At 57.5% G+C, this 22,021-nt stretch overlaps 11 protein-coding genes across 11 annotated transcripts; 8 read left to right on the forward strand and 3 right to left on the reverse strand.

Annotated features, from left to right (window-relative positions):
• Positions 1–1,150: 1,150 nt before the first annotated feature.
• On the reverse strand, positions 1,151–5,051 carry BO72DRAFT_444552 (putative UDP-glucose,sterol transferase). Its single transcript, XM_040943844.1, has 7 exons — positions 4,412–5,051; positions 3,720–4,350; positions 3,427–3,663; positions 2,611–3,378; positions 1,785–2,559; positions 1,582–1,720; positions 1,151–1,518 (listed from the first exon to the last, which is right to left on the reverse strand). Exons 1-7 carry the CDS (start codon positions 4,554–4,556, stop codon positions 1,283–1,285), a joined length of 2,931 nt encoding a protein of 976 aa, XP_040805591.1. The 5' UTR covers positions 4,557–5,051; the 3' UTR covers positions 1,151–1,282.
• A 166-nt stretch (positions 5,052–5,217) lies between these two features.
• BO72DRAFT_444554 (alpha/beta fold hydrolase) lies at positions 5,218–6,471 on the forward strand. The gene has a single exon (XM_040943845.1). The coding sequence runs from the start codon at positions 5,481–5,483 to the stop codon at positions 6,294–6,296; it is 816 nt and encodes a 271-aa protein (XP_040805592.1). The 5' UTR covers positions 5,218–5,480; the 3' UTR covers positions 6,297–6,471.
• A 394-nt stretch (positions 6,472–6,865) lies between these two features.
• Positions 6,866–7,648, forward strand: BO72DRAFT_455470 (uncharacterized protein; the record flags this gene model as incomplete). Its single annotated transcript, XM_040946234.1, has 1 exon — positions 6,866–7,648. The coding sequence occupies one exon, from the start codon at positions 6,866–6,868 to the stop codon at positions 7,646–7,648; it is 783 nt and encodes a 260-aa protein (XP_040805593.1).
• A 723-nt stretch (positions 7,649–8,371) lies between these two features.
• On the forward strand, positions 8,372–10,041 carry BO72DRAFT_524482 (uncharacterized protein; the record flags this gene model as incomplete). Its single annotated transcript, XM_040949877.1, has 5 exons — positions 8,372–8,598; positions 8,683–9,148; positions 9,229–9,321; positions 9,411–9,938; positions 10,004–10,041. The coding sequence occupies exons 1-5, from the start codon at positions 8,482–8,484 to the stop codon at positions 10,039–10,041; spliced, it is 1,242 nt and encodes a 413-aa protein (XP_040805594.1). The 5' UTR covers positions 8,372–8,481.
• Positions 10,042–10,587: 546 nt separating this feature from the next.
• BO72DRAFT_444555 (uncharacterized protein) lies at positions 10,588–11,792 on the reverse strand. The gene has a single exon (XM_040943846.1). The coding sequence runs from the start codon at positions 11,460–11,462 to the stop codon at positions 10,800–10,802; it is 663 nt and encodes a 220-aa protein (XP_040805595.1). The 5' UTR covers positions 11,463–11,792; the 3' UTR covers positions 10,588–10,799.
• A 1,031-nt stretch (positions 11,793–12,823) lies between these two features.
• On the reverse strand, positions 12,824–13,802 carry BO72DRAFT_209824 (SRPBCC domain-containing protein). Its single transcript, XM_040939657.1, has one exon. It carries the CDS (start codon positions 13,558–13,560, stop codon positions 12,925–12,927), a length of 636 nt encoding a protein of 211 aa, XP_040805596.1. The 5' UTR covers positions 13,561–13,802; the 3' UTR covers positions 12,824–12,924.
• A 241-nt stretch (positions 13,803–14,043) lies between these two features.
• Positions 14,044–14,897, forward strand: BO72DRAFT_455474 (putative versicolorin reductase; the record flags this gene model as incomplete). The annotated part of the gene is made up of 2 exons (XM_040946235.1): positions 14,044–14,803; positions 14,860–14,897. The coding sequence occupies 2 exons, from the start codon at positions 14,044–14,046 to the stop codon at positions 14,895–14,897; spliced, it is 798 nt and encodes a 265-aa protein (XP_040805597.1).
• A 578-nt stretch (positions 14,898–15,475) lies between these two features.
• BO72DRAFT_516636 (uncharacterized protein) lies at positions 15,476–17,383 on the forward strand (the record flags this gene model as incomplete). The annotated part of the gene is made up of 2 exons (XM_040949598.1): positions 15,476–15,620; positions 15,693–17,383. The coding sequence occupies 2 exons, from the start codon at positions 15,476–15,478 to the stop codon at positions 17,381–17,383; spliced, it is 1,836 nt and encodes a 611-aa protein (XP_040805598.1).
• A 384-nt stretch (positions 17,384–17,767) lies between these two features.
• Positions 17,768–18,544, forward strand: arp1 (scytalone dehydratase arp1; the record flags this gene model as incomplete). Its single annotated transcript, XM_040948290.1, has 4 exons — positions 17,768–17,801; positions 17,865–17,920; positions 17,970–18,011; positions 18,059–18,544. 4 exons carry the CDS (start codon positions 17,768–17,770, stop codon positions 18,542–18,544), a joined length of 618 nt encoding a protein of 205 aa, XP_040805599.1.
• A 276-nt stretch (positions 18,545–18,820) lies between these two features.
• Positions 18,821–20,429, forward strand: BO72DRAFT_444557 (MFS transporter). Its single transcript, XM_040943847.1, has one exon. It carries the CDS (start codon positions 18,889–18,891, stop codon positions 20,386–20,388), a length of 1,500 nt encoding a protein of 499 aa, XP_040805600.1. The 5' UTR covers positions 18,821–18,888; the 3' UTR covers positions 20,389–20,429.
• A 277-nt stretch (positions 20,430–20,706) lies between these two features.
• Positions 20,707–21,887, forward strand: BO72DRAFT_516639 (NAD(P)-binding protein; the record flags this gene model as incomplete). Its single annotated transcript, XM_040949599.1, has 2 exons — positions 20,707–21,674; positions 21,752–21,887. The coding sequence occupies 2 exons, from the start codon at positions 20,707–20,709 to the stop codon at positions 21,885–21,887; spliced, it is 1,104 nt and encodes a 367-aa protein (XP_040805601.1).
• Positions 21,888–22,021: the final 134 nt, after the last annotated feature.

Below are 22,021 nucleotides of genomic sequence, written 5' to 3' on the forward strand. Positions count from 1 at the left end.
TAGCACAGTTAGCTATCCAGGGAATATTCTTGAACAATGCGAATCCGGCGAAGACAAAGTGAGCTAGCTGATTTGAGCCCCCAAGTCCAGAGAATAGCGGAGCACACCTTGGTTCACACACTTGTGATGTGATGTATCAGTTGGGCATCTAGTATGTAGTAAGTAGAGCCAACCCTCGTAAGATATAAGAGTCAACCCTCATGGACCTGTGCCTGCTCGTTTGTACTACATGAGAATGACCTTCTGAGTAGACAGTCACTCCTCAGTGGAACATGCACATGCAGGCTGTTCACCGCGCCACCAATTTGACATCTGACTCGTGTCTTCGGCCCTTGCCTTGGGATGCAAAGCAGGCCGGGCTTCCACCTTACATTTCACCTACATTTCACCTCTGCTCGACCTGTCCAAGTTGCCTTCTACCTCGCCCTTGTTGGTTTGCTCACCAGGTCTCTCGAATCGGCCTACAACCCCCCCCCCCCCCCCAGGTCGGTTATCATTATCATTATTCGTAGCCTGAATCATGTTCTCGGAAGGCTTGGGCCACAGCCGCATGCCGCACGCAGTTCTCAGCAAGCAACCACTGCAGCAAGGTACATTATGCGCCCCTTGCCATCTGATCTACGTCGCTCACTTATCTATCTCGCCTCGCTTTGAGGCTTTGCGGTGTTTTATCGGGGAGAACCCGGGAAAACCACCCGGCCTCTTACTAGAGCCGACTTCCACAAGTGAAGCCCCCCCCCACCCAACCGACGGATTACTCACGAGGCTGAAGGGTGCTGGGGCTTTCCCTCCCAGTGCAGAGGCAATACCATATCATCGAGGTCAAGTATTGAGCCTCATTGCTTTGCAGTGAATGAATGGTTTATCTACGTCCCCTGGTCGCAAGGAGACCAGATGTCGTACGGAGCTTCATTTCCCGCCTCTCCTTCCCTTTTCGTCGCCACAGCACAGCATACCACATTCTCGCAGGCAGAAAGACGGGCCCTTACCTCCTCTTTGTGAGACAGTACGTGACTCGAGATAACTAACGAACAGGGCTTACGCAGAGAATTGTAGGGTACAGCAGCGTCGAAGGAATATTACCAAGGTCTAGCGATGGATGTTAGTGCTAGCACCGCACCCTCCATTTGTCAAGTAGGATATCCTAGGTTCAAAAATGAAAAGCCAAGGTAGTCGTTGCTTTCGTAGCTCTGAATCTTCGTTTATCATGGTCCAAGTCATTGTACTGTACAGTATTATAAATCTGATTAGGTTCTAGTTGCCGCGTTCATCCTCGTCGTCGTCATGGATGCGAATCTCCACTACCGCCACTATCCGCCGCAGCACCCCCTTCTTCCTTCACCAACTCATTCCACCGCTGGATGACCTCCGCCCGCTGCTGCGGCGGCGCAGCACTCATCTCCTCGATGCCCTGCTTGATCCGCGAGGTGAGGATCTCCTTCGTCTTGCTCTTGGCCAGGGAGTTCCGCAAGCTCTTGTGGATCCCGTCCAGCGGGTATCCTGCGAGGCCCCAGATGCCTACCGCCCTCGATCAGCACATTGATCTCCCCGGGGAAACAGTACACCAGAGAAGCGACTTACCGGCAGTAGGCTTAAAGAACACCCCGCCCACACCCTTTCCAATTCCCTTGACGAAGCCGCCGCCGCCGGATTTCTCCATGCCGAGCATCGGCTGGGTGATCAAGCCGGTCACGCCGTGGTAGAGGCCATGCGTGAATTCCTGCTCATTTTGTCAGCCACACCAGTTCCACGCTTATCCAACCGTCGAGCCAGGAAGGACCTACCGTGCCTGCCGCGCGGAACCCGCTCCTCACACCCAGCACCTTGGGCGTTTTCTCCACCGTGGAATCATGGTACAGCTTCGGGGCATTGTGGAACCCCTTGGACAGACTCAGCGTCACGTCGGTGGGGATCATGATCGCCCAGTTGAGGATGTGTTTGGCCATCTTCCCGGCGTGATAGGTGGCTTCCCCGAAGAACTCTTTCGCGCCGGACTCCTCGCGCGTGCGGAGCCGGGTGATCGTCCGCTCCAGGTCGAGTTCCTCGCCGATCACCGGGTCCGTGTCTGGCTCTAACGTGGTCTGGGAGCTACCGGAGCTCGTCCGGGGACTGGTCTCTTCGCCATGGTCGGAGCGACTCGACTCGCTGGCGCTGTCGCTGGAGTGGCCTTCTTCGGCGGAGACGTAGGCCTCGTCGGACTCGTCGGATGATAGGCGGGAGTGGCTTGCAGTGTTGACGGGCCGGTTCGCTTGAGCGCGCATTTTCCGGAGGTCGCGTTGGCTCAGTTGGCTGCTCTCTTCCCCAACCCCGGAATCAAGAGAGGACTTCGTGCGCCGATAGAGGGACGCACCGTCCCGCTGCTGCAGTTCGCGCACGTGCTTCCATTCCTTCCGGCGACGGTGCCGATGCTCCCGGGATGTGGAGAACATCGTTGCCACGCCGTTGGGGACGTCGGCGATGCCGCTGACGAACCCGGAGACGATGCCGTAGAGAACCTCCGCGCCGGCGGTCAGGGGACCGCGAGGGTCGCGGTTCGTGTCGTATTCGATCGACCGGTATCTGGTGGAGTTGAGCGTGAGTTGCTTGCACGTGTGGCACATGATAACTTACAGGACTACGTTCCGTGGGTCGATCAACCCCGTCTCGACCAACACTGCCGCCGCGAATGTGCTGAGTTTGATGTGAGAATGCCGGACCCACCATACGGCCGGCAGATGGGGACAGATTGAGCACTGCAGACTCTGCAGGTCGAGATGTTGATAGAAGCTGATGGCCGCATTCCGCACACCTTGTTCCGAGCGCATCTGCTCACCGATTTCCTTGGCCTTTTCTTTGGTGGAGGGCTCCAAGGCCGTCTTGATCGCCTCCGTGAGCTTCTCCGTCGTCAATTGTTTGTAGGGAATCGGCTGTGGACCCGCACCCGCACGCGCGACAATGGAGCCCCAGAAGGGCTGATCGCCGAAGAAGGGGATGATCACCGTGGGACAGCCCAGCACCAGGCCGGCGGCCGTAGTGCCGGCCCCACCGTGGTGCACCACGCAGGAAACGTGCTGGAACAGCCAGTCGTGTGGAGCCTTGCTGATCATTAAGATGTTGTCGGGAATGTCCTTTTCGTCGGCTCCGAGATTCCCCCAGCCCTTGTTCACAATGGCCCGTTGGCCACTCGCCTTAATGGCCTCGAAGACGATCCTGGTCAATGAGCCTGGATTGTCGACGACGATGGATCCGAAACCGATATAGATGGGAGGAGGGCCTGCTTTGAGGAAGGAGGCGAGGTCGTCCGGAGGCTTGTAGTCGGACCCTGAAGAAAGAAACGAGAAACCCACCACATCGATATTCTCGGCCCAGTCCGAAGGCTTGGGCAGGAGAGCCGGCGACCTAGACCGGTCAATGAGAGTCATCATGAACAGGGATAATGTCTCTCACCATAGATATGTAAATGGGATTTGCAATTGATGTGCTATACTCGGCGCACGGATAGCATCCAACGGATCCAGACCCAGTTCGCGCTTGCGAAACTTGTTGATCAAGTCTCCCAGACCCTCCCACATCATGATTTCGACGATCGCATACGACGCAAAGTTCGCCGCGGACGGCTTGGTGTTTTGCGACCGCACCGTGGCCAGTGGATGAGGGAATGACTGCGTGGCCGACCATGGCATTCTAATCACGTTGTCAGCCACAAAACAAATCCAAGCGCGCGGCCTCAAAACACCTACGTGAACATCATGTTCAGGGGGATGCCCAATTTCTCCGCACAACTCAAGTGCGCAAAACTGGGCGGGTTGGCGATAATCGCATCGGCCACAAACGGCTTGGTCCTGTAGTCGCCCGCCTCGCTCCAGGGATCGTCGGGGATGTGATGCATGCCCGTCCCGTCGCCGGTTTCCCAGCACGACCGCCAGCACCCCGAGAATATCGTCTTCATTTCCCGCCGTCGCCGTCGGATCGCCCCGCTTCGTATCGTACTCATATGCGGCATCAGCCCGGGGTTCTTGACCATGAACGCCATCAGCTCCGCGGGATCCCCTCCGATGCTGAAGAACTCGAGCCCTTCGTCCTCGATGACTTCTCGAAAAGCCAGATGGGTTGCGAGGCGGACGCGATGGCCGTGGGACTTGAGCACCTTTCCCAGCGCGATGAACGGTTGTACATCCCCGCGGGAGCCGACCACTTGGATGACGATGTTGAGTTTGAGGGGGCTTTGGTGTTCCTCGTCCCAATCGTCTGCATTGATACAGAAATCGTTCTTGCCTTTCTCGAGTTCGGGTGGTTGGGATTGGAGGTGTTGCAGGATCTTGGTGACCCAGGGTTTGCGGTCGCGGAATTTGATATCGAGACGGCCATCGTCTGGAGAATGGGTATAACGGTCAGCTATTGTCACACAGGACGGGGTTGTCGTGACACGCACCCATAATCCGCACCCCAGTATTTAGACCTTTTTCATGGTAGTGGGCGCGCCGTTTGGAGTGACGATGGCCGCTGGAAGAGGGCTCGTCGTGGGCGAGCCGATCCTCAGGCCAGTCGTCGGCTGTTGAGCCATGGTGGGACGGCATGGGTGCTGGCAGATGGGGTAGACCATGCAGGGGTGAGGAGAGTTGGAGATTGGATTGAGACTTGTGTCTGTAGAGGGTGGCAGTGCTGTGACTGATCAGGAAAGAAGGAAAAGCAAGAAAGAGAATAGAGTAGGGGAAATTGGAGAAGGATCAAGGCGAATGGAAGGAGAAAGAGAAAAAAACGTGCAGGTCGCGAGACCGCATTATCGAAGAGTCAGACTCAAGTGCGGGCAGTGACGCCATCAGGGCCTTTGGGTCCACAGCCCATTGCTTCATGGAACATCATCGGAAGCTCGGGACACGCGGGTGATTGACTGACGAACAAGGAACCGGTGGGTCGCCTATCTCGTCCCTTCGTTCAGGGTTCTTTGAATGGGTAAGCAGCTAGCTCATCAGGGTCCAATCTCTTCTTGGCTTGTTCGGGAGTTCTCCGAAAGGCGCAACAGCCTCAGCCTTGTTTCGAGGGTCTGGGACCGCGGATGGTCAAGGAGTAATCTTGGATGGAGGATGGAGGAAGAAAAAGAGAAAGAGAGAGAGAAAGACAGCGATGAGATCATCCCATCCCACGTGACATGGCTAGCCCACGTGACTAACCACCGCCAGAAGAAGTCGGATAAAACCTGTTTGATGACTCTATTTGGCTTTATTGAACTAGTTAATAGTTCAACTACCGCCATGATTCTCATGCTATTAGTCTATGAGGTTTAGTTGTATTAGTGGCATGGATGTTTTCTGAATATCCGAGATCCCCATCGGTCTACGAACATTTGACTGTTAGTCGGGAGCCCTACGCCCCGCTTCAATAGTAGGAGTCGAGGGTGCGACCAAAGCCACACATACCACCAGATGTCAGCTATACGGCATCAACCTCATCTATGGTAGTATCTCCTTTCAGATCGTGAAACAAAGAGAAATCCCAGCACAATGAATCCCGAGACCCCCGCATACGAAACTTTCCCGATCACCGTGGAAGGGAACCCCCTGCAAATATCCGCGCTGATCCGCCGGGGCCGGCAACCCGCCATCCTGTGGCTGCACGGCTTCGGCTCGTGCAAAGAGGAGCTGCACGATCTGATCTTCCAGCGACCGCTGAAGGAGCACACCTTCCTCGCCTACGACGCGCCCGGGTGCGCCGCGACACACACCGCCGACCCGAGCGCCGCCACCATCGCCTTCATGGTCGCCACCGCGGAGGCCGTGCTGCACCACTACGGCGTCGACCGCTTCCACCTGATCGGCCACTCGATGGGCGGGCTCGTGGCCCTGATGCTGGCCGATCGCCACCCGGACCGCATCCTCAGCTTCGTCGATATCAAGGGCAACCTGACCCTGGAGGATTGCTTCCTCAGCCGCCAGATCTTCACCCACCCCGGGTCCACCCCGGAGGAATTCTTGGAGATGTTCATCGAGCGCACGCGCAGCAACCCGGCCTATTCGACCGCCCTGTACGCGTCGACGCTGCCCGCGCGCGTCCGGCCCGCCGCGATCGAGCCCATCTTCCGGTCCATGGTGGAGCTGTCCGATGGCGGGGACCTGATGGACCGCTTCCTGGCGCTCCAGTGTCCCCGGATGTTCATGTACGGCGAGCTGAACCGCGACCTATCGTATCTGGGCACCTTGCGCGAGCACGGGGTCGCCTTGGCGGAGATCCCCCAGAGTGGCCACTTCCCCATGTATTCCAACCCTGTAGACATGTTTGGGCGTATTGTCGGGTTCATGAAGAGCAGTGCGGTGATCTAGAGCATTAGATTGTAGATGGTTGGCGGCAGTATGCTACGAAAAGTATGGTTCTGCTTTTCTGAGATACAAAAGTATGGGTTAATGGGATGAGTGGGCTTGAGGATTTCCATGGGTTATATAACAGTAACTGTGCCGGTGGATTGCTTCCAGATATTTGCATCGATATCGGGCTGCTGAGTGGCGCATCCGCACCGCGTTGCGGCCCGGCCTCTAGTATTGCAAATAGAACTAGCCATGGAACAGCCAGTGGCTCATCGCCGCAGAACTATTGTAGACGGCTCTAGGGCAGCAGATAATGATAAAGGTTGTTGGTAAAAAGGACAGAGACTAAGAAGAGGCGGGACGTGGGCAGTGAGCGTTCTCAAAGAATGGTAGCGGGAAGTCTCAACATTGATATAATGAGTCGCCTCGGTGAACGCGACACTGTGTCGACCAGTATAAAGAAACGCACAGAGAGAGCTCAAATTCCGCAGCTGGACGAAGAGGTTAAATACAACGGTTCTAAGTGAACAGCCTGCTGATTTCAAACCCCAACCCTCATAAATTACCCGGCTTTCCAGTTGGTGAAAATGGCTTCCAGAATTTGCGGATCTCGATTCTACGTTGGCCAAAAAGGCGATCCGCGGCGAGAAGCCACCATCGGTGGGATCATCTCGCTGTATGGGACCGTCTACGGACTGACAGTTCTTCGCCCATTCCTAGCGGTCCCAGACCAAGAGGCCATGTTCATCGAGGAGAAGACTCCGGTGTCCGAGGAGCAGAACGAGGAAGCCCTATGGGCGCCCATGTCGAGTTATGACGAGGCCGGGAACTCCCCGCTCTGCTCGAGTGACGTGAAACTGTGCCCATTCTTCGCTTTTGAGGCCTATGATTACCAAACCGACCAGCGGATCGGGGCGATCCCTGACATCCCGGGTCTCGGTGCAGCAGACCCGAAGTTCTGGCATCTGAAAGGGAATTGGGCTCTGGTCCGTCTGGAAGATCAGGCGCTGCTTCTCAACGAGGATACGACCTCGCTGCACTCGATCTCCAAGTGCAGCGTCCCGGCGGGTCGACTGCATGTTGCAGTCAATCACCGTCCGCGTCGGCTGAAGAGTCGCAAGCTCAACGTGATCGACATGCCCCCCGTCGGCCGGATGTACACCCTGTCGATGGCGGGCTACCCGGTCGATAGCGGAGCATGGATTGTGGATATGGGCAGTATGTCCGTGTTCGCGGTTGTGTTTGGCTGGCACCAAGGCAAGACCTATGCACGTCCGGCGTTTGAGGCCTTTAATGAGCTCTTCACTCGCTTCTGGGAAGAGCCATCAATGATCACGATGAAGCTGCCAACTGAGCAAGAGAGTGACTGAGCCGTGGAAGCAACCTAGGAAGGCAGAATAGCAATCGCTGAGAATTCATCACATAAGACATTTCAAATCCAGAAGATGAATTCTCGTAAAAGCTCAAACAGCTGGTAACTGGGTTAATTCCAGCCCAAGTGGTGTTTGTCAAGCGAAATCGGTGTGACGGACTTGTCCAGTGTACACTCACTATGTGCCCCTTTGCAACCCTCAGAACCTGGCGTTGTGATGCAGAGGTACTGACCACCATGTTTCATGCACGTTATACAGTACCTTGATGGTGATCTGTATGACAAGCACCTACCGACATTCTGTCGGACCCATAAAATAGAATCGCTTTTTTCTTTCCCTCTGTTTTGATTTACTGTATCTGCTGCTGCTTGATTTTTACCGCCCGCCCCTTCCGGGCAGTGTCTCTAGTCTAGTTGCGTGACTTAGGGCACGGTATGTAGATAGCACTGTGGTGTTGACCACCACAAGGCAGTTCGGACATTCTTTTGACAGCCCGGTGGGGGCTATTCGCACGGACCGTGTGACTTTCAGCGTCATCAAGAGGGTTGGACTGGGGTATGAGAAGGCAGTGCTGGGCTTACATGCTTACTTCGTGGTTGCGCCCCCACTCAGGCACAAGGGCTTGGCGGCATGCATCCCACTACAGGCGCATGCTTGACCACACCTAACTGCAGTACGGCCCACCATCTAAGAAAGCATCAAATGCTGCTGCGGCCATTGACTCGGTCCTGGTACGTCCAGGTGAAATCTACTTAAGAGGCCTTAAAGGCACCACCTGCGAACATGCTAGACCAGCATCACCAGTGAATCCAGCAAGAACCCCAACCATCATGGATGTATCTTCAGGCGTGATCAATGCCTTCGCCTCGAGCCTGAGCCCGGACCAGATTGCTGAAGCGGAGAAATCTATCGACAGTGCCGGGCGGATTACACTGTACCAGTTCAAGGTGAGCTGACGACACTACTACACCCACTACCCATTACCCTCTACCCACTGCACCACTCGAGAATTCCCCTAACATCCAAACCAGATCGCAATCGGCGTCCTTCTCGGCCTGGCATTCTTGTCCTTCTCCGGACGCATCTTCATCCGCCTCTTCACCCGACGACGACTCTACCTAGACGATGGCTTTCTCATCCTCGCCTTCCTCTGCCTGTGCGTGGTGACCGCCATGCTCTACCTGCGGGTGCAGATCGTCTACATCCTGTTCGGGGTGCTGTCCGGGAACTCGGCCGCGTATGCGCTCGCCATCAAGCATTACGACAAACTACTGGAGCAGTCCAAGTGGCAGCTCGGATACATCACGCTGCTGTGGACGGTGGTCTTCTCCGTCAAATGGTGCTACTTCGCGTTTTTCTACCCGCTGCTGCGCAACGTCTCGCGGAAGCTGATCTGGTACTATCGCTTCGCGATCGTCTTCTCGGTCGCATCCTGGATCGCGATCGTGGTGGGCGAAGAGCTCATCGCATGTCCGTACCTCGGGGAAGAGGCAGGCAGTACGTTTCCCCCCAAACCCCACTCACTCTTCCCTCACGATAGCCGTACGTCAGCATCTAACCCACCTCACCCAACCCAGAGAAATGCTTCCCCGATCTTCCCGCGTCACGAACCTCCTTACTCGCCGCCTTCTGGGCCTTCCCCTGCCTCGACGCTCTAAGCGATTTAATCAGTGCGTCTGGCTTACCCTCTCCCATCCCATCCCAGCCCATCCCATTCCCTTCTCCCTCCTCCAATCGGCCTGCTAACCATCCACCCAAGTCGTCACCATCCCCATCCTCCTCCTCCGCAACGTCCAGCTCCGCACGCTCACCAAACTCGGCATCGGCTGCTTCGTCTGCCTCTCCGGCTTCATGTTCGCCTGCTCCATCATCCGCGCCGCGGGGACCTACTACCGCAACGCCCTGGACTACCCGTGGCAGGTGTTCTGGCTGCACGCGGAGGCCTGCATCGGGGTGGCCATGGCCTCCATCACCGCCTACCGGTCGACCCTGATCGGGTCGAACGAGGTCTCCGACCGCGTGCGCGGGTACCTCAGCCGGATCAAGCGGACGTGGAAGCAGCGGACGGATGGCTCGGAGGTGGAGAGTCGGCCGCGGACTGCCCCGGTCCATGACAAGAATCGATGGGGGTTTCCGCGCATCCCGCGCGGGACGATCACCGGGTTGCGGAGTGTGTTGGGCCGGAGTACTGCACACAGAGATACGACGGTACTGACGGCGGGGTCGATGGGAGGCGAGGAGGAGGCGGATTATCATGCTTACTTGAAGGGGGGGAAGGGGTCTATTGGTAAGGAATTCCGGCGTGGAAGACATCCAAACTTGGGGTAGATGCTAATCTGGTTTTGCTGGCAGCTAGTAGTCATACCCGTGTTGGGTCGAGGGATAGTTAGGGCTGAGCGGTGTGAGATCGATCTGGTATGGAGAGAATGTGCTATGATTTTGAGGTTAGAATTTGTGTGCTACGCCAATGAGATCTCTGTAGAGGCGCAGCTGAGTTGTCAGGCACTTGCTAGAGACGATTACGCTTCGTAATGAACTGCTCGATAACTGAGTGAAACTGCAAATTACCTTGCGTCAGATTCTCTGCGATCGAAACATGCTATCATGAGCACTGCCTTATGGACATTCTCCAACTCAGAACCTGGTATGCAGGCACTGCCCCCAACCACTAACCCAATCCGGTCTCTCGCATGGGCGACGCGTGGAAATCAAGGAGCGATTACCGAGTAGTGTAGAGAAGGGACGGGCCGAAAATAGTGTGGTCAATGACCATTCATCGAAGAGAAATGGCATGATGCATCATCATTCATTTTCTAAGCTTCTAGCAAGCACACTATATTAGTTGCACATATTCAAACATCTACGGATGCTCGCGATTCCGGAGGATACGGTGACTAATCAGCTTTGCCACTAGACTGGTAGTGTGAATCACATATCGAGATTGAAGATGGGCATTAGAACGCATACTGTCTTGTAGAAATCAATGAGATATGTCGAGATTGCCTCACAGTAGCTTGTTGGTTGATGCCTTGATGGCGGGTTGGCCAAGCTGCAATCCCGAAAAACAAGCAAGACAATGGTATTTCACATCTGATCTTGAACCAGACCAACCACAAAACAAGATGAAGAAAGTATATCCCAAGTCACATTAAACCACCACCAAAACACCCATAATCCCAAGCATCACAAGCCCCCACCCAGTTCTTCCTACACTGATGACTCCCCCCTCCCCGCGCTGCTGATTCTCATACGGATCCTTCAACTGCCCTACCTGCCCTTGACTCACATTGACAACTGTAAGAAACCCATCCATCACCGCCGAATCATCCGCACTGGTATGGTACAGCGGCGCGCACGCCTCCACCGCCGTCCGATTCTCCACCCCGGACGTGCAGCCCTCCACCGTCCCCGTGTAGCAGTATTGATAGGCCGTGAAGTTCAAATAGGCCGACTGGCCCGGACGGAGCAGGCGCGTGCCGTCGATTGCTCCCACGGTCGAGTCACTGAACTCCTCAGTCAGCGTCGCATTGCCGACCGTCTCGTCGACGGCCGTCGCGAAGGCCGTGGCGGAGAGGCTGGTGAGATTGGTGCGGGCGGTGTAGCTTGCGTCGCCGGCGGCCGTGAGGGCGCAGGTCAGATTTGTGCTGCTGGAGCAGGTCTCCGCGGCGGAGACACGCTGGGGAGGGTAGGTCTTCAGGTAGGCTTCGTTGTGGTCCCAGTTGAAGACGGTGCAGTTGGCCTGGCTGGAGGATTGGGCGGTTGCCAGTGGGGAGAGGAGGGTGAGGCAGAGGACATATTTCAGTGATTGCATGTTTGTGGATTCTGATGAATGAGTCGGAAAATGGGCGCGAGATCGTTACTGATGCTTGGTAGTGGAAGCAGTGCGTGCTGCAGGGTTTTTATGCGGTGGTTGAAGCGCTGCGCATACATACAATCCAGCGTGGATGCTGGGCAGCAGTGGCGCCAAGCTGTGCACCACGAGTCATTCAGGGCAACAGGCACAACACTGCTACGCCCATCTTGGCATGCTGACATCCGACGTCACCATGACTGATCTTTGGGCAAGTCAGGTACACAGCTCAGCGCATTCCATCCGATATCCGTTGGATGGTGGACAGATCGTCCGGCAGGTCTCTCTCGGCATTGATTTTAGTGTCTCGGGGGACAGGCCCAGCGCTAACTTGCAACACATGTACACATGTACTATTGTAGCAAGTAAGAACGAACGGACCAATAAGATCATCTCCAACAGCCAACTCAATCAATCCAGCCAAGACAAGCAGTGGTCATAGGATCGTGAAAGGGTATGTCAGCCAAGAAGCCCTGAGTTCATATGCGGTAGGGCCTCCATGCCTGCCCATACCCGGGCCGAGGGCGGATCAGCCCGCCCAGCGCCACTCCCACAGCCTCACGCACTCTCTGGGGTGGAGATTTGTTAGGTATGCTTGCCAATGAATCTGTTACTCCGTCCCCCAGGCGCATGAGAATACTTCTTGCCCGTCAAAAGTGGAGCCTCAAGTGTGAACTTTCTGATACCGATGGTGAGTCCTACTGAGCACGGCCTCCGTGTCAAATCACGACTGAGTGGTGACTACCACTATCTGAACATCTGGCAGGAACTGAAGGTTCTCTGCATAGAAAGAGCTAGTAAAACGCGAGCGGGAGATTTACTGGTTAATTGGGTGGTTCTGTTGGAAGGTTTTGCCGTGATGGTCGGGATTGAGGCCCTCTATATCTCTCGCTCCGCTTTTCGGACTACTCGATGCGAAGCAGATCGCGGCGTTTGTTTAGCCAGTGGGAGTGAATCAGGGGAACCTCTCACATTCGAATAGTTGCAATTTACTCCGAAGCGCCATGTCGTTGTAAGTTGTCAACTAACCCTCTACGATGGAACAACAAACCGGCCAAACCGCTGGGCCTTGATGCCTCAGGCAGCAATACAATTGATAAGCCGACCGAGGAAGCAGCGTCACGTTTCTTTCTCTTGCACAATACAGCAGCTCTCACCGACCATTTTCTCTTCTCTTTTCTCCCTCTACTTGCATCTGATCTACACATGTGTATGATATGATTGTCTAGAAGTGGCGGTACGCCAAAGATGATACCATATACCTGCATCTATGAACGCCAAAGGCCAATCCTTGCTTGTGTTCGCAGAATTATGCGGTACCACCCGACCGGCAGCGTGAAGGTACATTAGAAGCCTCATCAGCGAGGAAAGATTAACAGAACAGAACATATCCAAGGAAAGAAAACAATCTTTCCATCCTCTCTCATCGGTTAATTTTCTTCTCTCCTCCTTTCTCAACGAAAGACTTTAAGTCTTCAGCCTGCACCTGCAGACACGCCCGGAACTTCTTCCCCATGAACCATTTGACCACATACGCCAGCAGACCCCGCTGCGACTCCCACGACACCACCTGCGTGATGCGTTGATTCCCGTTCCCTTCCAGTTCCCCGTTTGCAGACTCCTCCACAAATTCATGGAACTCATGCACGCGCTCCGCATACAACAGCCACGCGGGCAAGCCCTTGCCCGAGGGATCGGTCGCCCACGCGATGCGCGCGGCTGTCTGTCGACCGTCCTTGGGCGGGTCGAACTCGGTCACCACCAGGGCCACATCTGCCGGCTTGGCTCTAGGTCCCCGGGGGTTCCAGTTGAGATGGATGGTCATCTTCGTGCTGAGGTGCAGCCGCGTCGACTGTCTCTGGTCAGGCTGCGCGCGGATGGTGGCTCCGGGGCAGAAGGTGTTCCATGTCGACCAGGCGCCAGTGTTAACCACGGCGTCCCATGCTTCGGTGGCGGGGGCTCGAATGACGGTTGAGCTCAGATACGTGCCCCGAGACTCGCGCGCGGGGATGCTCTTTGTGGAGAGGTCGAGGGTGGTGGGGTCGAGCCGGGGAGACATTGGAGGAGGATTGCAGAAGATAGAACGGGGAGACGTAGCAGTATGGGCTGAACATATTGAGTGCGTTGGTGGTATTGACTGTTGACAGGGGTATTTTTATGGATGCTGACGTCGGGGAGGATTTCGGACTCGATGGCCGGTGGAGTCCGCTCGACGCAGGCGTGCACGATGAGATGTCGGACTGCACTTGTCCCTACGCGACTGATTGGATTCATTTTGTCTGAATGCTTCGGGGCGATTCCTTAGCTGCCATGTTGACAGCCTTGCGGCTGGCATGGATTTAGTTGGGATTGGCTGATTGTCCGATGCGGAAGATAGGCGCGGACTGCTTGGCGGGCTGAGAGATTCCCATCGAAGAGGTGTGATACTTTATATCGAGATGGACTGCAGTCTTGTCACGCCACTCTGTATCATTCACCTACACCATTGACACATTGACAAAAAACTCATCGCTTCATCAATCTTGCCGCCAGATCAATCACAATGCCCACTTCCTTCGACCTCACTGACAAAGTCGCCTTAGTCACCGGCGCCGGCCGGGGCCTGGGCGCCGCCATCGCCAAAGAGCTCGCTTCCCACGGGGCCTCGGTCGTGGTCAACTACGCTCGCTCCGCGGCGGCCGCCCAGCGCGTCGTCGACGAGATCGAAGCCCTCCCTGGCAAACCTCGGGCCATCGCCATCCAGGCGGACGTGACCCAGCCGGCCGAGGTGACGCGGCTGTTCGAGACAGCCATCGAGCACCTTGGCAAGATCGACATCGTCATGTCCAACTCCGGAATGGAGGCCTTCTCCGCCGAGGAGGATGTCACCGCGGAGCTGTACGACGAGGTCTTCGGGCTGAACACGCGCGCCCAGTTCTTCGTCGCCCAGCACGCCCTCAAGTACGGCAGCCACGGCGGCCGCCTGATCCTGACCTCCTCCGTCGCGGCCCAGATGACCGGCGTCAAGAACCACGCCCTGTACGCCGGCTCCAAGGCCGCCGTCGAGGGCTTCACCCGCAGCTTCGCCGCCGACTGCGGCCCTAAGAAGATGACCGTCAACGCCGTCGCCCCCGGTGGCATCTACACCGACATGTACCTCGAGAACTCGTGGCACTACGCCCCCGACGGCTACCCCGGGATGCCCATCGAGCAGATCGACAAGGGCATTGCGAGCCTGTGTCCGCTGGGCCGCACGGGCAAGCCCCTCGATGTGGCACGGGTGGTTGCCTTTTTGAGCTCGGCTGAGGGCGAGTGGATCAACGGTGAGTATTTCTTCCTCGATTCGGATCCAGCGAATGCTAAAGTATGATGCGAATAGGCCAAGTGATCAAGTTGACTGGTGGTTCCAGTGCGTAAGGGAGATACAGTGTTACTGGTGAAATTTTGCTTTCTAGTCTCTTGATTCTGCTGCTTTAGAGAAGTGTACATGGCCTTCTTCAATGTTGCGCACAATACGCATGTAAATGGACGGACACGTACAAATTGCAGATTGTAGATGCGTTGTTTCTTAATATGAGATTTGTCACTTTTATTTTGAAATATCTAGTCATTGTTATAGACCGTGGCAAGAAAAGTACATTGCAACATCCTCTTCGAATAGGTGCTCCCCGGCTCTTTTCGTCTCTTGTGCGGCATACCATCCAACGCTCGATGTGCTGACCCCCTAACGACCTCTCAGCAGACATCGGACAAGGGACCCTTGTGAGAAGCTAGCCTGAAGCCTGAAGTGCCGGACATCGGACAGCCCCCTCTCCAAGGCCGGATGCCGATGTCCGTCGCGCGTTGGCTTGGACGATACAGTCAGATGTGCATGATCCTGCCCGAGACCAGTCTGGAATAACTATAACTGCAGCCCACAGCACACTCACCCAAGGCACACTTGTCCACCACCTTTGTTAGTTCTTTAGTTCTTTTACCATTCCCAACCAGACAAGATGCCAGCTGATAGCAAATGCGACGTCCTGGTCGTCGGGGCAGGCCCGGCCGGGTTCATGGCCGCATTGACGCTGGCTCGCTACAAGGTTGACGCCCGGGTGATTGACGTGCGCCCTGAACGCATCCAGACTGGCCATGCAGGAGGTGTGCTTACTTCCACTTCATCCGTAACGGACCCCCCCCAAAAGACAGACAGACTCACAAGGACATTGACAGGAATCCAACCCCGGACGCAGGAGGTCCTACAGACCCTCAACCTCCGTCACCAGCTAGACACGCGGGGCAACCATGTCAGCGAGATGGCCTTCTGGGCGCCCAACAATCTCGGGCAGCTGGAGCGCACCTACGTCGGCCAGGAGATCCAGACCACCACACCCTACCCGTGGATTCTGAGCGTGCCGCAGCGTGAGACGGAACGCGCCTTCGACGAAGAGCTGCAGCGCCATGGATGCCAGGTCGATCGACCGGTGGAGCTGATCGGTTTCGCCTACGTCGACGATGACACGGAGTATCCGCTGCACGTGCGGGTCAAGCACCGGCACTCGAACGTCGTCTCGACCTGCCGCACCAAGTACCTCCTGGGCGCCGACGGGGCGGGCAGCAAGACGCGGCAGCTGCTGGGCTTTGACTGGGAGACGCACGGTAGCCAGGACGAGGTCTGGTGCGTGGCCGACGTGCAGCTGCAAAGCGACTTCCCCGACCTGCGCCGCCGCTGCGCCATCCGCGCCGCCCAGGGCCGCATGATGCTGATCCCCAACGCCCTGGACACAAACCGCATCTACACCCTGCTCAACGACGAGGATCTCCGTCAGGTAGCCGAGCAGCCATCGCCCAAGGCCAACGGAGTGAACGGAATCAACGGAGTCAATGGCTACGCGCGGTACAGCGACACAGCCCTGGAGGCGCTGCTGCGACAGCGCGTGCGCGACGTGGCCGGCACCTACAAGATGGAGATCAAGCAGATCCTGTGGATCAGCCAGTACCGACTGCAGCAGCGGATCGTGGACCAGTTCTGGGACCAGCGCCGCGTGTTCATTCTGGGGGATGCATGCCATACGCACAGCACCTCAGCCGCGCAGGGGCTCAACACCAGCGTCGCCGACGCCTACAATCTGACTTGGAAGCTGGCATTGGTGCTGCAAGGGCGCGCCCAACCCAGTCTACTAAGCACCTACGCCCTGGAGCGCCGCCAGATGGCCCAGGAACTCATCGACTTCGACGTGCAGTTCTCGCACCTCTTCTCGCGCAAGGACTTCCGCGAGGACACCCAGTTCCAGGACACCTACAAGAAAGCGCAAGGGTTCACCTCCGGCGTCGGCCAGCAATACCAGCCGGGGCCCCTGACGCGGCCCTGCGAGGAGCCTCTGGTCATCGACCACTTGGCCGTCGAGCCCCTGACCCCCGGCAAGCGCCTCTATCCCATAGATGTCTACCGTCACCTGGACGGGACGCGCCTCAACCTGCTCAATGACCTCCCGTCAAACGGCCGCTTCCACCTCTGTGCATTCGTCGGCTCCGCCATTCAGGATAGCCGTCTAGCGCCGCTGACAGACTACCTGGCCTCCTCCGCGTCGGCCCTCTCGCGCTTCGACGCGGCCGCCAACCCGGCCTGGGGCTTCGAGGACATCTTCTACGCCAACCCGCAGAACCGCGGTCGCATCGTGGATCTGTTCCTCGTGCACTCCGATAGTCGCCACGAGGTGCGTCTGGAGAGCCTGCCCGCCCCGCTGCCGCAGTGGAAGTACCGCGTCTACGAAGATCCGCAGGCGGCGGGGCACCGTCTGCTCGGGGTGGATCCGCGAGTCGGGGCTTTGGCTCTCGTGAGACCGGACGGATTTATTAGCTTGGTGGTGGGGCTGGATGAGGGGCACAAGGTGACGGAGCTTCTGCGCGAGTATTTGATCTAGATGCGTTGCTGCGTTTTGTGTTTGGGTCGGATTGGGCTGGTTTCCGACCGTCTGATTGGAGTGCTGCTTCGTTGTTTGTAATGTATTGAGTTGGAAGTTTATGAATGCGATAGTATAGTGTTCCTAGGCTGCTTTCAACATGAGAGTGAGTGCTTTGCTGTAGGTACTGCCACGCACATTCCTGGCTCGCGTTGGATGGATTAGGGCTCCGTTCAGTCCGTCGCAGTCCTGCCACGGGTCGGAAATGCCTGACGGACCTTGCCTGGAACTCCGAAGTGTCCTTGCATGGGACGGCGAGGGTTACAATATTATAAAACTATTCTTCTAGTCTTCAGTCTGAGACCACAGCACTTGCACACTAGTGGTAACCTAATCCCAATCAACATGGCGACAAACAATCTATCCATTTCCTTCGAGGGTGTGTGAATGAGCACTTGCACAGTTACGATCGATCGATGTGTCCTAATGCCCTAGTTTCTAGACTACCTTCAACTCGAGAAATGCGCCTTCAACTGGGGCGACAGCTACGATGCCAAAGTACGAGCCCTCATTCCCTATCAACCGTCAGTGCTGATGAGTAAAACAGGATTGGGACCGTCTCCGGGCCATCATCGCGCCAACCCTAAGAGTAAGTGGTAACCGACACCATTCTCTCCCGCGACTGACACGGCTCAGATCGACTACCGCCTGGTGATGGACGACCGCTGGTTCTGGCCCGAGATGCAGGCGGACGACTTCCTGGCCATGGTCTCCTCCGAGGGGTTCCTGGGCGACCCCTGCGTGAAGACGCAGCACCTGCTGGGGGCGCACTGGTGGGAGCGCGTCTCTGAGACCGAAGTCATCGGCCATCACCAGCTGCGCGCCGCCCACCTGCGCTACACCGACGCCACTCGCTCCACCGTCAGCAGGCGCGGCCACGGCCACGCCACCAACACCCACTACTACCGCAAGGTCGACGGCCAGTGGAAGTTCGCCGGCATCCGGCCCCTCGTCCGCTGGAATGAGTGGGACTTCGAGCACATCTTCCGCGGCTTGGAGTTCCCGGACGAGACGGCGACGACTACGTCTAGCAGCGGGGAGGATAAGCAGCAGAAGCAGAAGCTGCAGTTCAAGGCGTTGCCGGCGCCGGAGGTCGGGGATGTGGTGGAGGAGGCTGTCTAAGGGGGAATGAAGAAGGCGGGTGATGATGAGTGGTGGGAAAGTCCGGAGACTAGGGAGTTAGCCTTACATTGTCTGCAGAGTCTGCATTAGTGTCAGATCAGTTGCAGGATTCTTGCCAATGTCCGGTCATACGGCGTTGGGGGGAGATTCCGTGGCCGTATGCCTGCCCCGAACGCCGGTCCCGCATTCTTGCCCTTTCTTCGGCTCCCCCGTTGTTCGTCAGTGATATTATTTCTATTCTATGCTCTTTTCTCTTTATCGTGTCCAACCTAAATTGATTTACTTGCTGCTCTATATTCTACCAGTCTGGATGCCTCCCCATGACATCGCTAGACCACATTTCAATGGCCGAAAAACCTCTCCCCAGCGAGGTTTCCTCTGATGCCGAAACCCTGCCACTGCCTCTTCCTCCTCCTCCTCCCAAAGATGGACGCCCTCCCTTTTCGTTGGGGCGAGAAGTCCTCTTCACCAGCACCCTGCTCACCTGCCAGATCCTCGCGCAAGCAGGCATGGGCCAGGGACTGGCCGTGTTGCACATGATCGGCGATCACTTCCATGTCACCGACAACGGCGAGCTCAGCTGGTACCTGGCCGCGTTCAGTCTCACGACGGGCACTTTCATCCTGGTGGCCGGGCGGCTGGGCGACATGTACGGCTCTAAGCCCATCTTGATCGGGGGGCTGGCCATCTACGCGCTCTGGTCGTTTGTCGCGGGCGCCAGCTACTTCCTGCGCAGCTCCGACAAGCTTTTCGTCATTGCGCGTGCGTTGCAGGGCCTAGGGGCCTCGCTAATGCTGCCCAACGCGGTGGCTATCCTCGGCCGCACGTACCCCATGGGCAAGCGCAAGAGCATGGTCTTCAGTTTGTTCGGGGCGTTCGCCCCGGGGGGCTACATGCTGGGCGCCTTGTTTACCGCCATCCCCGCCCAGTTCGGCATCTGGGCCTGGGCCTACTTCGCCATGGGGTTCGCATGTCTGCTGCTTGCTGCTGCTGCAGTCTTCACTCTCCCTCCGACCCCTTCCAAGGCCAGTCCCGACGTGGGTGGGCTGGACTGGCCCGGCTTCGTGCTGGGGGTCTCCGGCCTGATCCTGGTGAACGTGGCCTGGAACCAAGGTCCCACAGTGGGCTGGGCGACCCCCTACGTCTACGTGCTGTTAATCCTGGGCGTCCTCGCCCTCGGCGCCTTTGTGGTCGTGGAGAAGCGAGCGACGCGACCGCTGGTCCCCATCCGCGCGCTGAACTGGCATATCGTCTTCGTGCTCGGGGCCATCTTCTTGGGCTGGTCCTCCTTCAGCATCTGGCTGTACTACCTGTGGCAGTTCCTGGAGAAGCTGCGCGACGTCTCGCCGCTGCTGGCCACCGCGCAGAACAGCCCCTCCGCGGTGTCCGGCTTTGTGGCCTCCGTCGCGACGGGCCTGATGATCCACAAAGTCGGCGTGCCGGTGATCATGGTGCTGGCCATGGTGGCCTTCTTGGTCGCGAACGTACTGGTGGCCACCATGCCCGTGCACCAGACCTACTGGACGCAGACCTTTTTCTCGGCCATCATCGTCCCCTGGGGCATGGACATGTCCTTTCCGGCGGCCATGATGATGCTCTCCGCCGCCGTGCCGCGCGAGCACCAGGGCATTGCCGCCAGTCTCTTGCTCACTACCAATAACTACGCGATGAGCATTGGGCTGGGGATTGCGGGCACGGTGCTGCGCTACACGACGGACGAGACGAATCTGTTTGCTATGTGTCGCCATGCGTGGTATGTTGGGGTGGGGCTGAGTGCGCTGGGCGTGGTGGTTTCTGTAGGCTCGCTGTTCTACGAGCGGCGGCATCCGACACTGAAGCATTGAGCATGAGATTACCTGTAATTCATTAAATTGATAGACAGTGGGGGCATAGATTGATCTTCCGTCACCGCGCGTACTAGATGCACCAGCTGTATTGTCGAATAGAAACCCCTAGAATCCTACATGTATCGGCCGCAGACCGGACTCCTTCTCTCCGCTAGGCATGTAAGCATCGGACATCGGACCCTATCGCAATCGTGGGAAAGAATCATTTGTTCATCCGGGTATATGTCATCACCTCCTCTTATCCCTAACTCTTGATGACTCCTCCCTCTTCCTCATCCCCCTCCAATCTCCTGCCCATCCCACCATTCGCCCACCATGTCAGCCAAGCTACAAGCCCAGGCAACCAAGGAAGCGGCCTTCAGCGCCTTCTTCAAGCGCCAGCTCTTCCACAGCATCCCCACCGTCTCGACCGACCTGCACGGACAAGTCGCCATCGTCACCGGCGCCAATGTGGGCCTGGGGCTAGCCTGCGCACGCCAGCTGCTGGCCCTACAGCTGTCGCGGCTGATCCTGGCCGTGCGGTCCCAGCCCAAAGGCGAGGCCGCCGCGCGCGAGCTCCGCGCCGCCTTCCCAGCCGCGCACGTCGAGGTCTGGCCGCTGGACATGGCGTCCTATGCCTCGATCCAGGCGTTCGTCACCCGCTGCCGGACCGAGCTGGCGCGGGTGGACATCGCCATCCTCAACGCCGGCCTGGCGCTCAAACGCTACCAACCCATCACCACCAACCACCCCGGTCCCGCCCGCGAGACCACCCTCCAGGTGAACTTCCTGTCCACGGCCCTGCTGGCCCTCCTGCTGCTGCCCAGTCTCCGTCGCGTGGCCCCGGCTCCTGCTGAGAAACCCGGCCCCGGCACGGCGTTGCGTGCCTCCGTCCCCGGCCGTCTCACGCTCGTCGGATCGGACACAGCCTACTGGCTCGATGCCGCCGGACTGCTGCGCGGGCACGCCTCGCTCCTGGCCGCGGCCAACTCGCCCACGGGGTTCGACGGCCTCGAGCGCTACAAGCTGACCAAGCTGTTCGTGCTGATGTTCATCGCCAAGCTGGCCCGCGATGTCGTCGCGGCGGACGAGGTGGTCGTCAACGTCGCCTGTCCGGGCCTGTGCAAGGGCACTGCCTTCGTCAGGGAGCCCGACGACAACCGCGCCAAGCACGCGGTCGTCTCCGGTCTCATCCGCCTTATCGGCCGGACTCCCGAGCTGGGCGCTAGGGTCTATCTCGATGCGGCGCTGGCGCAGGGTCCTCCGAGCCATGGCAGTATGCTCAGTGAAGGGCGGATTCTTCCGTACGTTGTGCCACAATCTTTAGTGTAGTGTTATGTGTATGCGTATGTGGGTGATGCTGACAAACCATCTCCCCTAGATTCCCGCCCATCATGTACAAGGAACCGGACTTGATGGATCGGCTGTGGAATGAGATCATGGAGGAGTTCGAGGCCGCGGGGTTGGGCAGGGAGCTGGCGGAGGTGGTGGACCGTGGCCGTGTTGCGAACGCATGAACGTTTGGAGAAACCTCCGCTGATGATGACGCTTAGATCGTCTCCCTGTGCTGTAAGCAGATCCTGCAGGATCTTAGATAATCGGAGGTCGAATCCTGTCCGGAACCATTAGGGTTTGCGTTCTCCTATCAGCC

This window comes from Aspergillus fijiensis (genome assembly GCF_003184825.1).
Source record: "Aspergillus fijiensis CBS 313.89 unplaced genomic scaffold BO72scaffold_5, whole genome shotgun sequence".
NCBI lineage: Eukaryota > Fungi > Ascomycota > Eurotiomycetes > Eurotiales > Aspergillaceae > Aspergillus > Aspergillus fijiensis.